At 38.1% G+C, this 15275-nt stretch overlaps 1 protein-coding gene across 1 annotated transcript in view; it reads right to left on the bottom strand.

Moving 5' to 3' along the window:
• Window positions 1-454: 454 nt before the first annotated feature.
• Window positions 455-15275, bottom strand: part of IPO5 (importin 5) — a 46345-nt gene continuing 31524 nt past the window's right edge. Inside the window, exons 16-26 of the mRNA XM_002800812.4 lie at window positions 13610-13742; window positions 13399-13520; window positions 11199-11295; window positions 9342-9514; window positions 7933-8044; window positions 7792-7847; window positions 6721-6843; window positions 4811-5030; window positions 3692-3920; window positions 2394-2535; window positions 455-1783 (exon numbers count right to left, since the gene is read on the bottom strand). Coding sequence (XP_002800858.3) covers window positions 1697-1783; window positions 2394-2535; window positions 3692-3920; window positions 4811-5030; window positions 6721-6843; window positions 7792-7847; window positions 7933-8044; window positions 9342-9514; window positions 11199-11295; window positions 13399-13520; window positions 13610-13742 — 1494 coding nt within the window. The 3' untranslated portion in view covers window positions 455-1696. The remainder of the gene's footprint in view (window positions 1784-2393; window positions 2536-3691; window positions 3921-4810; window positions 5031-6720; window positions 6844-7791; window positions 7848-7932; window positions 8045-9341; window positions 9515-11198; window positions 11296-13398; window positions 13521-13609; window positions 13743-15275) is intronic.

Here is a 15275-nt window from a genome sequence, read left to right as displayed (position 1 = left end):
GCCATGTTTTCAACATGTTTCTTTTCTGAAAGTGTAGTAATAAAGTGTAGTCATAATTTAAATTTAAAAAACCTACATTGCTCTAGCTGACTGGCATCAGTACATGAATCGGCTTTGCAGATGCTACATAAGAGAGCAGAAATGGGTTGTCTTGACACATTTTTTACTCCAATTCCCATCTTTTTCTCCCAAGGAATACAGGCTATAAAGCTCCAAATATTACCACACACATTACAAGAGCCCACAGGTATCCATCCACTGAAACCAAGGACTGCGCAGGTGAAGTCATTTAATATTTTGTTTTGCTAGATTTGGAAGCCTCCAGGCAATGGTGTTGTGCTGCAAACGGAAAATATATTTGAAGGGCATCTGCTAACAAGTAAACCATCTGTATGTAATCCATTCTATTTTCTATTCCATTTCAGATTTAGTTTTAATAAAGTAATACAAATCATTTAAAGAAAAAACCTTTAATTTAAAATTCTGATCTATGCATAAAATTCATTTTTATATCACGGTTAAATTTAGTACAAACTATAAAAATGTTAACACTGAAGTTTTCAACAGAAGTCTATTAAGATGCCTTAGAAAAATTAAACAACAGTAAGTCATTTACTGCTATGAGGTTAATACATAAAGAAACATTCACACATTTTACTGAAATTTTCAGCAAATAACTTTAGCCATAATACTTATAAGTTCAAAAGTTGTGTGTGGCTCTACAGCAATTATAATTTGCAATGAAAACACTAAGCCAAATCTTTTTGAGCTAATCAGAACAATCCTAGCTACAAAACTGGCTGAAATTTGCAAACCTTAAAAAGAACACCAATTGTGAATGGAATAGGTATCATAACTTAGCTTACAGTGGAAGATGGTAAAAACTCGATGCTTAAGACTGAACTGCACAAGGAAAATATTAGGGGAAAAAACACTCAGCTATTACTGATAGCTATTACTTTAAAAAAATATTAGATCATTCTTATAGTAAAAACATGAAATGAATCCAAGCCAGACAGTACTGAGTTTTTACACAAGCCTCTTTTGTATTCAATGTTGTTTATTGAGGAGTGAATAAGAGACTACTGCCAGACATGCCAATGACACTTCACATTCAAGGGCTGGAAGCTGGAAAGCTTCCCGACTGAGTCACTGTATAAGCCTTCTGGGAAAAAGAACCAAAGTGACATCAAATATGCCATCTTCATGCTTGTTGTCTGTCATCAGTTTTTTTCAACTTTTGGGTCTAGTGGTTTGCTGGGTAGTAGGCTTCTTTCTACCCTACAGAAAGACTCACACTCCAATTAACAATGAACACTGAGTGCAGAGCAATCTGTGTGAACACACATCTACGCTGAGTAACTGTTCTTAAAGCTGTTTTTCCTTAAATTTCCTTATGTCTAACGAGAAAAATTAATTTGATTTCCCTTTCCCCTTCAGGTGGGTGGGTTATACCAATAGAAAAATACTCTTCAGTGCTACTGCAGGGCTTCCAGGAACTCCTTCACTGGTCTGGTAGAAATCCATGGAAACTCCATTCTGCAACACAGCGCTGTTCTTCCTGCTCATGGCTCTCCAGAATGGCCTACACACAACACTACCGCTCTCTTTTGCTCAAAAACAAAACAAAGAAACCTAAACGAAAGGGTAAGCGTTTATTTGGAGTTAGTTTTCTGGTGGGTGACATTAAGGCCCTTCACGCAGAGTTCAGGAGCTCCTGAATGGCGGCCTGCTGCTCAGGACTGAGCTGTGCTATGCACTCAGTCCACAGTCCTCCAGAAGTCTAGGGAAAGAAACATGTTCAGAGACTTAGACATGGCAAAATGCTCATTTGGAAGGATTTTAATCATCATCATAGGTAGACTGTAATAATGCCAAAATACCTTCTCCCTAGGTAGTTTATTTTGATGAGTATCATTGTAAAAGCAAGAAATCTGTTCATTTTTTTAAAGTTCATTTCATTTACAGTAAGGTTTCTTCATTTTTGCATTGATAAAGCTACACAAAGCAGGTAACATCTTAAAGTAACCCATATACCACATGAATATAGGAAGTAAAAATCATCTATAAAGTTTCTTGGCAGGTGCCAAGTTGTTATTACATCTCAGTTTTTTTCTTCAGATAGGCAGAAAAACTACACATAATAAGCTTGTGTTAAGCACCAACTGGTAGGCTCATAATGTCCTAAGCTGAAGGTTTTAATTCTAATAAATAATAAGAACATATGGATGGATTACATTAAGTATAATCCATTTGAGGCTTACAGAGAAGAGACTATGAAAATATAAAAATAAAATTCCCTTAGCTATTAGATTTCTAGTTTCTTCTCATAGAGGAATATAAAGACAAAAAGGCTTTTTCTCCCCTTTCACAATTCAACCAAATCAGCTTACCTGTACTTGGCGAACGACATTGGCCAGACGTTTGGCACAAGGATCTTCATGTTTAATTGCCTCGTGCATTTCTCCTTCCGCAATTATACTAAATATTTTGGGCAGATTGGTATTGTTTGGGCCAAGAACAATTGGATGATTACTGACAAACAAGAAGAAAACCTTAGTAAGTGAAATTTATAAGGAGAAATATGATTATGTGTTCACTAAGAAAACCAGCCATTCTTACATATGAACTCTTTAGTTTCTTCCTAAATAAGAAAAAAAAAAAATACTGGACTCATCTCTCAGGATTGTTTTAAGGGCCAAACACAACAGAATGCTCCAAATACCTTATAAATAATTTGTGATGTCTTAAAAAAATGTATTGTATTACTAAGAATAAGTTTCTTAACACAAATTTTATTTTGCTACTACAAAATTGCTTCTAAAATAACTCTGAAGTTCAAAAAAATTATATAAACATTTCAAGAACAAACTGGGAAATAAACTCAGGCAAGTTTAACAGGAAAAAACCTAACAGTGAATTTAAGAATTCTAGTCTTTGTCACTAAGAGAATTTCAGAGTAGTCGTTTTCAAGGGAGATGATCAAATAGCATAATTAAGACCTGGTCATTTCAGATGCAGGAGCAGGTCAGGAGCACGTAGTCTGCAGGATGGCTGTTACATTCCTTAATGATGTACTCAGTGGAAGACTCAAACCCATTTCTTATGTGAACTTGAACTTAAAACAAGTATGGAGAATATGCCTGTTGGCCTATTGCTACAAACTCCACTGGTTGTAGCCCTTAAATTTATTCATAACCTAAAAATAATAATCAATAGTGACAGAGCTTAGATCTGATTATATTTGGGGGGAACTTGGACTTAGAAAACAGACACTAAACAACATGCCCTTAGGCCAGGTTTGGTGGCTCATGCCTGTAATCCCAGCACTTTGGGAGGCTGAGGTGGGAGAATATCTTGAGGCCAAGAGTTTGAGACCTGCCTGGGCAAAACAGTTAAGACCTTGTCACTACCAAAAAAATTTAAAAATACAGAAATAAATAATTAAAGTGCCTCATCTGTTGAATCTAATTTCATAAAGAATAACTCAAAATTAGACCTTATTATAAGGGCAATGTTAACCGTGATATGGTTTCTTAATATGACTTATAAAGACAGCACTGTTATAAACCTATCCAACTGAGGACTGTGCAGAGATCATCGGTTAAACCTTAAAAGACTGATGTTAAACAAGAAAAATCAGGAAGCACTGTGGAGGGGAAGGAAATAAGGTCACAGTCTGCTTTCTTACCTTTCAATCAGGTCACACAGATAATTGAAAGTCTGAACAGCTTCTTCTTTATCTTCATGTAGTGGAAGCCAAGACAACCAGTGTGGAAGGACCTCTTCAACATTTACACAGTCAGGCTTGAACTTCATGATTTTCCCTACTGCTGAGATGCAGTTTTCTGTAGCATTGACATTTTCTTTGGTCTTAGAATCCGCAGACTGAATAACTCTTACCAGCAGGGGAAGTGCTTCTAAAATAAGCATTTCAAAGAAGTTCAGCTAAAATCTCACATTTTCATGCAAATGAATATACATATTTTTGTTTTTGGTCCAGATATTGATTATGGTAAAGAAATGTTAAAATGTATGGGAAGTGTTGTCTTCTTGGCTATGTCATTACAGAATGGTAACAGGGGGGACTGCCACAGCACGGACAGGAGCACTAGTCCTCTACTAACTTAGAGACCCAGAGAGATTAGTGGCCTCCAGATTTATAGTACTCACCACATCACGCGAGGGTACTTCAGCTTTAAAAGCTGCTTAACTATAATCCCCAATAAGTTTTAAAAGTCCTATTCTGCCAGGCATGGTGGCTCATGCCTCTAATTCCAGCACTTTGGGAGGCTGAGGTGGGCCGATCACAAGGTCAGGAGATCGAGACCATCCTGGCTAACACGGTGAAACCTCGTCTCTACTAAAAACAGAAAAAATTAGCCAGCTGTGGTGGCGGGTGCCTGTAGTCCCAGCTACTCAGGAGGCTGAAGCAGGAGAACAGCTTGAACCCGGGAGGCAGAGGTTGCAGTGAGCCGAGATTGCACCACTGCACTCCAGGCTGGATGACAGAGCAAGACTCCGTGTCTCAATTAAAAAAAAAAAAAATTCCTATTCTAAGGCGATTGTATATCACCAAAACGCAAAGAGAAATGCACCCCGGAAGGCTGGGGGCAGGGGATGCCTTTGATTCTATTTCTATGAGAATAAATCATATCTTTTTATCATCTAAAATCCTAAATGCTACAGATGAGATGTTTGAAAACAGACTACAGCAGAAATAGGCAAATAATGTTTGGGAGTGTGGTAAAGAGTAAAGTAGGGATACACAGGATGTCTGGAATGCATATAACTGAATAAGCAAAGGTACCTGTACAAAAAGGGCGATAATTATCTCCACCATACTGTGCCATGACTCCCAGGCCATATGCAGCTGCTTGCCTGACTTCTGGGCTGTTGTCACATACATATTGGAGCATTGGTCTTAGGAAATATTCTGCATATTTAAATGAGGCTGGACTACAGTGTTCTATGACATCATCAAAGATGCATAATCCCCATTGTCTGTCTGGCCATGGTCTATGTGGACACTACAAAAGAAATTCTCTTTTAAGCTTCAAATACTGGTGTACACAAAGAATGTAAAGAAATATTCACTATAGACTATCTGCTTACATTGATATTCCTGATATAGGCAAAAGAAAAAAGAAAACATAGTAACAACCACTTCTTGTGACCAATGATATTCAATCAAATACACAGATTTAATAAAATTAAGGTTTCAAAGACATGTGTGATTTGTTACAGAACTCTACAATCTGACACTATCACACAGAAGAACTGACGGTGGCAGCATTGTATATAAATCTACTTTGTAAAAAAGACAATGGTAATGCTACATTAAAAAAATACAATAATAATAAAAGCTGCAAAGATCTTAACATATAGCATTTATTCAACAGGCTAAGTCATGTGTGCCTGAATCTTTTTAAAAATGTAATGTACTACTTAATATAATAAAATGCAAAATTGAAAGCCAAAAAGAAAAATTCCAAACATCTGATGACAGCTGCTAATTTATAATATATTTTTAAAAAACCCAATACATGGCTGGGTGCGGTGGCTCACGCCTGTTATCCCAGCACTTTGGGAGGCCAAGGCGGGCGGATCACAAGGTCAGGAGTTTGAGACCCGTCTGGCCGATATGATGAAACCCCGTCTCTACTAAAAACCAACAAAAAAACACAACTAAAGATACAAAAAAAAAAACCCCAAAAAACTGAACAGGCCATTATATGATGTGTTGATGTAGGCCCATAAATGGAAACACATGTATCTACTACCGTGATGGGGGGTGTTAATGGTGCTGAGGCCATACATGCATGGGGGCACAGGCACGTGGGAAATCTCTGTACCTCCTGTTCAATTTGGTTGTAAATCTAAAACTGCTTTAAAATAGGAAGTCTAGAGCTGGGAGCAGTGGCTCATGCCTATAATCCTAGCACTTCGGGAGGCCAAGGCGGGTGGATCACGAGGTCAGGAGTTGGAGACCAGCCTGGTCAACATGGTGAAACCCCATCTCTACTAAAAATACAAAAAATTCGCTGGGCGTGGTGGCGTGCGCCTGTAATCCCAGCTACTCGGGAGGTGGAGGCAGGAGAAGTGCTTGAACCCAGAAGTCGGAGGCTGCAGTGAGCCGAGATCGCGCCACTGCACTCCAGCCTGGGCGACAGAGCAAGACTCTATCTTGAGAAAAACAAATAAACAAAAGTCTATAAAACATTTTTTAAAACATCAAATATATGCGTGAGAGAAGGTTTAAAAAAAAAAATGTGTGTGTGTATATATATATATATATATATATATATATATATATATATATATGAAAGCCCATTATCCATAATCCATGATTGCTGGTAGTACATAACAAAGATAATTGAATTATCTATGGTCCACTAAAAAAGAAGTAACCATTCTGTTTCCTTTTATTAATTTAGGAGGGCATATATAATCTGAAATAATAAAAAAAAAATCACTTGTATGTCTTTCAGATGTGTTAGAACTGAATTGGCCTATGGAAAACTAAGGTAGGAATCTTCAAGCATACAATGAATGAGAAAATATCCAGGGTAATGCAGTCAACTTGATAAAATCAAAGATGTACAATGGAAACAATCATTTCTGAGACCCATTTTAACTTCAAGCATTAGATTTTATGCTGCAATGAAAACAATTCTAGGTTAACTATCCAAAACAACTACTAAGAAAGGTAACACTTACAATGAGGTTGACAATTAACGGAAGCAGCTGTTCAAACCATGGTAATACCTTTTCTTTGTAGCTACTGAATATTGAATGTAAAATATCTGACACTTTGGTCAGAATATAAACATCATTATCATCCTAGAAAAAAACACACACACACACACACACACCCATATGGATTAAAAAGTATATTTTCTATCATCAATAGTAACATTTATAAAAACCTTAAAAAATGCAGAAAATCAATTTCTCATTCCTGAATTAAGGGTAAATCAAGAGTCTAGAGACTGAAGTCAAGGGTGGGTTATCATGTCTCTTACTAATCAAAGGCCAGTCTTACTTGGAAAGACAAAGGTGTGTGGCAAGAACTGTATTTACTGCAAAGATTTTCCTCAGAACATAATTAAAATAGATGGGTTGAAAAATTATCTCTAATTTCTACATTCTGAAATGAAGGTGTTTTTACTATTTTTACTTTGTTTTCAGCAGAATAATCCTCATTTCGGGGTGGATGGTGGGGAGAATGGGGTCTTGCTGTTAGTGGCAATTTGGGCCTACAAGCATGTGGGCACCTTCAGGAAGCTGGTACTACCTACATGGTAGCACTGGCCCACCAAGCGGCCACAGATGAGATGCTGGACTCTAAACACACAATGAAGTATGCCTGACAGTCCTAGGTGGTTTGATGAGAGAACTAAGTAACCTGGTGAAAAAGGCCCCAGACGGTCAATAGTGTGACTCTGGGCAATCATTTCACACTGGAATTTTAGGTTACTCATCTTTAAAACAGTGAAAGCACCACAAAATACAAATGGTTGTTGTGAGCAGTATGTAAATGAACTAGGAAAACTTCAAGGTGTTTTGCTGAGTGAGGTATTACAACAAAATGCACATAGCACCAAAAGACATACCAGTTTAATTTCAGATTACTCATTCATAAATTAAGAGGGGAAATATATCCAATTCCTCTGCTAAAGACTGATAATTACATCAGAATGACAAGTCACATAAATCAGAAACTGAGGCATTTACAAGTATTTCAGATGCAAGTGGTCATGGAAGTAAGTTCCAAAGGGAAAAATTTACCTCATCTTGTAGTGACTCTTCGACCTGTTCATCATAGTCTTCATCTTGTCTTTTAACTAAAACACACCCAAATAAATGTTTTTAAATGATCACCAAAATGGTCAAGGTTTGTATTCAGAAATAAAAGCATGTAAAACTTACCTTGTCGTAATTCTTGATTTTTAAAATGTTCTTCAAGCTTTGCTTTCAATATACCTCCTAGTTCTTCAAAGTGTTCATTATTAAGGCATCCATCTCCCATTACTTCAATGCACTAATGAGGTTGAGAAAAGAAAACAATCCATAAGATTAGGGGTGTTGAAAGTCTAAAGTTAAACTTCACTAAGAATCATACGGAAAAATGAACACAGTTCAGATCCTGAAAGATTAGTTATTTAAATATGCTTAGCTTGTATTTGTTAGAATGACAGCGTTGTAGAGATTGGAGTTAGAAAAAACATTTTCTTTTAAACATTACTGAGCACACCTAGGTGCCAGGCATCATGCCAGGTACTGACGATTCAAAGATGGAACACACACATGCATACACACACACCAGCTCCTAAGGAACACAACCGCTATATCCATACTCGGTACACACAACATACAAGAACACTGAAGGAAGGGTATTAGAGGTAGAAGAAATAATATAGGCAAAGGTATGGAAGCATGCTTTCTTCGGAAAAACAGAAGGAATTCTGAATTACAAGAGTGTAAATAAGGATACATAAAGATGCTGAGAAATTGTAAATCTTCAATCAAGATTGGAGCAAACTACAGGTGTGCAAAATGGGATGACACTGTATGAGAAAGGAAGTGACTCAATGAAGAGCAAGGCAGTGCTTGAGGAAAGCAGAACGAACTGAGAGCAAAAGAAAGGAGAGATCTGGAGCAGACCAAGAGGGCTATTTCAACGGCATGAGAAAGAGATGGGGCAATGAAAAAAAAACAGAGGAACTGAGGAAAGTAGAAAGAACAGAAACTAGAGATGATACCCAAGCTTCTGTAGTTGGATTATTAAGTACAAGACTAAAATACTATTCAGAATTTCTTCTCTTTTTCCAAAGAACGCATGCTTTCGTGCCGTTGTCTGTATCATTCCCTCTACCTATACTGTCCTTCCAAGGCAAATTTACCCTCTTTAAAAGAAACATAATACCAAAATATTAAAACAAAAAATTTAACATTTTTATTTTTAAAAAAATCATACACTACAGCATATACAAATTTATTTAGCTGGCCTACACCTGTAATCCCAGCACTCTGGGAGGCCGAGGAGGATCACCTGAGGCCAGGAGATCGAGACCAGCCTGGGGAACATCTACCAAAAATACGAAAAGTAGCAGGTGTGGTGGCACATCCCTGTAATCCCGACTACTTGGAAGGATGATGCATGAGAATTGCTTGAACCCAGGAGGCGAAGGTTCAAGTGAGCTGCGACTGTGCCACTGTACTCCAGCCTGGGTAACAGAGTAATACTCTGTCTCAAAAAAAAATTTTTTTAAACTTTTAGCAAGACTAATAAATGAACATACTACCTTATACATATTTTTTAAGAGAAAAATATTCACCTTTGCAAAAGAATGCATTATTTCTGAGAGGACGTCTGAATCTGGTTCTGTACCAATGGCCTTAATTAGAGCATCACACATAAAATGCCACATCTGTGTGAGATACTCAGGACCACGGACTCTTGCACACTCCAGGAGAAGAGGCATGGATTCTGCTGCTGCCACTCGAACACGTTTCATTGTTAAGGAACCTCAAAAGACTGTTTATTATTTCACTTAAATGTTAAAGGGTTCAATGCATTAATAGGAGTGCTAGGCAACTTCTGTTTATCTAAGATATCCAAGAGCTTGTGTTAAATATAAAGCATGTATAAAAATAGAAAAGACATACCTCCCGTCTCCTGTCACCTATAAAAGTGGCAGGAATAAGTCCAGCAGCAGTGAAGGGCTGCCTACTGCTCAAATGTAAACCAAAATACAAAAATGACTATGAAAGGACCCATGACCATTAGCATGCCTCAAGGTGTACCCACCTCAAAACCTCAGGGAGTATGTTTCTAATAAATGCAACTGAAGCATTTCCCTGAAAAAAACTACCGAGGACCTCTTCCTATGCTGGCCTTTTCAGTTTTCAATAAAGATTAAATTGTCTTTCCCTATCTAATCTCATTTACAAAATAAGGTCTTGATAACTTCCTCTTAAATGCAATTTCACTTTGTCCTCTGGCATCCTGGGAAGTAAGTCTTTGTGGGGTAAAAGCTGTCTTCTGTAAAGGACACCACTATAGGATATTGTAAGAGGAATGATGACAAAGGGGCTTTGGAGTCAGAGAGATCGGGGTTTGTGTCTGGGCTCTAACATTCTCTTGTGTGTAAAGACATAAAAATGTACCAGAAAATATTAATTACGACTACTATTATGTTAAGAAGGATATTGGAATGCAGATGAGGGTGGATCACCTGAGGTCAGGAGTTCGAGACCTGCCTGGCCAACGTGGTGAAAACCCGTCTCTACTAAAAACAAAAAACAAACAAACAAAACAAAAAACAAAAGTTAGCTGGGCATGGTAGCACATGTCTGTGATCCCAGCTACTCAGGAGGCTGAGGCAGAAGAATCACTTGAACTTGGGAGGTGGCGGTTGCAGTGAGCTGAGATCGTGCCACTGCACTCCAGCCTGGGCAACAGAGTGAGACTCTGTCTCAAAAGAGAATGCAGATGTACCAAGCGACGTTTCCCCCAAAGGTGCTATCCACATTGGAAATGGAGGATTCTCACTGCTACAGAAAGTTGACTATCTATCGCTGGTTCTCTAATCTATTAAGACAGGTCTTTGCCAGGCACAGTGGCTCACGCCTTTAATCCCGTAACTTTGTGGGGCCAAGGCAGGAGGATTGCTTGAGCCTAGGAGTTTGAGACCAGCCTGGGCAACACAGGGAGACCTTATCTCTACAAAATAATAATAAAAATATAGCTGGGCACGGTGTTGTGCACGTAGGTCCCAGCTACTTGGGAGGTTGTGGTTTCAGTGAGTCCTGATCACGCCACTGCACTCCAGCCTAGGTGACAGAGTGAGACACCATCTTTTAAAATAAAACTCTTATTTTCTTAACGTTTACCAAAAGATATTTGGGGAAAGTAGCAACTATATATAATTCTAATCATTTGCTAATTATTTATCCTTAAATCCTTAAGTGGGCCACAGAAAGCTGACAAACAGAGGATAGGTGACATTTTCTTTTTCATGTTTTGGCACAAGTGGAAACAAAGGCACACGCAGAGGACCGAGTTTATCACCCTGAAGCACAGTTAGTGCAAATACAATCATGGTGATGTCTACTTCAGTGAACACTGTCTAATACTCCAAGAAACAACTTTACTAAATCTACACGTTTTGTATTCAAAGGTTGTAGGATATCATCGTGGAAATAAAACTTCAGTAAAGGGACCATCAGTTTGACAACCTGTTCGGTGTACTCCACAAAGCCTTCCTTTAACTCCTTAGCATAGCAAACCTGTAACCAAAGTATTGGGAGGAAATAAAGATTCATGTTAGTTTTCAAGCATTAATATTAACAAACAGCAAAATCATTAAGGACCATAGGAGGTTGTACTTTGACTAGAACTACATTTAAAGCTGCATGTAGAACTGTCAAATTAGTCTTCCAACTAAAAAGAGTACTAAAAGGGTCATGAAATGATTGTAGTATTGGTGAGTGACAAAAAGAAAAAAAAAGGAAATTATTGTCATATACATTGTCTTTCCAAGGCTGGAATCATTCATATTCTATTCAGCAAGTTTTAGCCAATACATCGAACAAAATGTATCACTTATTAGAGGAAAAATCATTCTAAAAGACACATCACCCCTTCCCCAACCCATCAGTTAATTGTAGCATTTACTTTGTAAATGTGTAGCAAACAGGCTTCTGTTATTTTGTATTTTTAAAAAATCATGGCTGGGCCCGATGGCTCATGCTTGTAATCCCAGCACTTTGGGAGGCCGAGGCGGGTAGATCACGAGGTCAGGAGTTCAAGACCAGCCTGGCCAACACAGTGAAATCCCATCTCTACTAAAAATAAAAAAATTAGCCAGGCATGGTGGCGGCTGCCTGTAACGCCAGCTACTTGGGAGGCTGAGGCAGGAGAATCGCTTGAACCCAGGAGGTAGAAGTGGCACTGAGCTGGGATCGTGCCACTATACTCCAGCCTGGGTGACAGAATTAGACGGATCGCGAGGTCAGGCGTTCGAGACCAGCCAGGCCAACGTGGTGAAAACCTGCCTCTACTAAAGATACAAAAAATTAGCCAGGCGTGGTGGTGCACGCCTGTAATCCTAGCTACTCAGAAGGCTGAGGTAGGAGAATCGCTTGAACCCAGGAGGCAGAGGTTGCAGTGAGCTGAGGTCAAGCCATTGCACTCCAGCCTGAGCGACAGAGTGAGACTCCGTCTCAAAAAGCAAAAAGAAACCCCAAAAAACCTAATTGTTTCATTCTCTTCTACTACATCTAAAGATTATTTTAAGATGTTATTATTTGTATTTGCTCTCCAGTTGAGAGGGGAAAAAACCCACAAAAATCCAAAGTGTTTATAATTTATAGATACTAAGTATTGTAGATGACAATAAGAAATATACTTTTAAATGAATTAGAACATGTAATATAAATACAAAATAAAATTGAAGCAACTTTTATTTAGGTTTACTTAACTGCTAAATTTGTAATATACCATAATTTCTAAAATCTAACTTTAAAAATAAGTATTAGCCAGGTGCGGTGGCTCACGCCTGTAATCCCAGCACTTTGGGAGACCGAGGCAGGCGGATCACCTGACGTCAGGAGTTCAAAACTAGCCTGGCCAAAAAGGTGAAACCCCATCTCTACTAAAAATACAAAAAAAAGCCGGCTGTGGTGGCAGGCGCCTGTAATCCCAGCTACTCAGGAGGCTGAGGCAGGAGAATCACTTGAACGCCGGAGATGGAGGTTGCAGTGAGTCGAGATCATGCCACTGCACTCCAGCCTGGGTGAAAAAGAGAGACTCCATCTCAAAAATAAATAAATAAAATAAAATAAAATAATTATCCTTCACTTTAAAACGCATGCTTATAAAGAAAACTAGGAACTAAATACACATACGCACACCATAAGCACCATAAGGGATAATAACTGAACATTTTGATTTTCCTGCTGTATCTATTTTTTTACACAATTGAAATCATACCAGTTTTGTTTTACATTAAATAGCATGAACACACTTCTGTTAATTTGTTTAAAAAATATTTCATGGCCACCTACTGTAGACTAAGAACAAAACAAACAAAAATCCTTCCCTTGTGTAGCTTATATTCTAAACTCTTTGTAATGGCTGTATATTTATCATTCGTCTTCCCGCTAACAGGAATTTGGGCTATTTGCTGTTTTTTGCTATTTAAAACAGCACTGATAATGAAAGGTTTATCCACATGATTTCTTTAAAATGGAAAGAAAACTTTGCTTTTTAAGGAATATATTCCTGGCTCTCCAAAGTAATTTCTTTAGCAGCTATTAAAAGCACTCATATAAAATGTATATAAATATAAGATGTAAAACAAAAGTTTAGTAAAAATAGTGCTCTCTTACCAACATCTGGCAAGCAGTTGATTTTTCTTCTAGTCCTGCAGTTTTAATACCAAAGCTTTGCTGATCTCCAAGGTTCACAAATTCCCAACCATCATCATCACTCATATTCTCCATGTCTTGGGCTATTAACGGAAAAGAAAACAAATGCATATGACAAATAATAACAAAGAGAGAACTATTACAACCAATAGGTCCTTCTAAAGACACCTACTATCTAAAAGGGCTACTTCAGGCTTAATTGAAGCCGTTTTCATTAAAGGCCCCATAACCACTGGAAGGTACTGCTGAAATTCTTTTCCAAGGATTTTGCACATTCTGGCCCATGCTGAGATCATGTAAGAGATCTGGGGAAAAAATTTAAAATTAAAAAAATAGATTAAAAACCAATGGGTAAATGTGATAAAGTCATTTCCTTATTTCATAGAAATAATGTTTTATTGATACGTTTACAGTACTTAAGCAATAAGAGCATTTCTAAAGGTTATATACTTAAAAGGTTCAGAATCAATAATGAAATCCCTGTGAACTCACCCTACACTGGGATATGGACAGCAGGTGAGGCAAAAGACAAAGACCAGAACCTTGGGTATTTCTTTCTACTTTCAGTAAGTGATTCTAGTTTTCTTTCTTAGCATCTGAATCACCTAAATGAAACTAATCACCTAAACAAAGCCAAACATTTCGTCAACTCCCAGTCACAAATTTTTTGAAGACAGAAATGTATTTTATCTGACTCTGTATCCCTATTGCCTGCCACTCCATTCATTAAACATTTATTAAAACCCAAGAAACAAAACATCCTTTTCCCTTAGCTGTTATAATTTTCTCGTTAAGTGGCTGAGTATATTTAAAACACCTCTTCTCCTATTACTGTGTTTACACAGACTTCATCATCTGAAATTACCTAGAGAATCTGGTTCCATTCACCATCCCTGCAACCTAGAAAGTGATTCTTATCCCAGTATCTGTCATCCACCTACCTATTTTATTTATTAAGCATGGATAGACACATGCCCCACCTCTTAATGATTTCATATGTAAAAGTCCACCCACTCTTCAGATAGGTACTGGGTGTTTCTCACATGCCAGGCATGAAACTACATGCTGGCTGATACAAAGGTGAGCAACATGCCTTGTCCTTACCACCCTCCCTACTGCTTACAGTCCCCTCAGCCTCCCTACTATCAGCAGCCTGCTAAGTATCCCTCCTGCCTGTTATCTCGGTACATACAAAACATACATGTATATTTGTATGTCATTTTGCAAAGAAAGCGAACAACAACAAAACACGCTTTCTCTGCAAAATGATATGTTTTCCTATTTAAACTAATACAGTGTGGCTATGTAAAGTCAAAATTTAATTCAACAATTATTTACGGAGTGCCTTGTTATATGTCAGGCGTTGGGAATACCATCAAGATTATGACAAACATTTATGATGTTACTATAACACAGTGCTGGAACTGCCCACCATTGAGACTGACCAGATCAGGAAAATCTTGTAAAGGATAAGAACTGTGAGCAAGCGTTAGCTGGGTGTATATACCTATGTGTGTATGTACATGTGTCGAGAGGCAGGGGTTCCTCCTAATGAAATGCCTTTGTCTGCTCATAGGCAGAGAGGCAAGCAGTGTGTCCTGAGATTCTTGGGTTCTGTATTTTCTGCCAGGGGAGGGAGGTCATGCAGACTTCAAAGGGGTAGGAGACATCTGAATGGAGATGTCTATTACATGCTGGAGAAATGAAACTTCAATTCTGAAGATCTGAAAGTTGCAAGCATATAGAGGAAACTGGAAGCCATGTCTATGAGTGACACTGCTCCATGGGAGTGAGAAGATAAGAGAGCCTTGGACAGAACTCACTAACACCAAAACTCG

Source organism: Macaca mulatta, chromosome 17, assembly GCF_049350105.2.
Source record: "Macaca mulatta isolate MMU2019108-1 chromosome 17, T2T-MMU8v2.0, whole genome shotgun sequence".
NCBI classification, from domain to species: Eukaryota; Metazoa; Chordata; class Mammalia; order Primates; family Cercopithecidae; genus Macaca; species Macaca mulatta.
The sequence above is the reverse complement of the archived record's forward strand: the minus strand, read 5'-3'. Positions and strand labels throughout refer to the sequence as shown.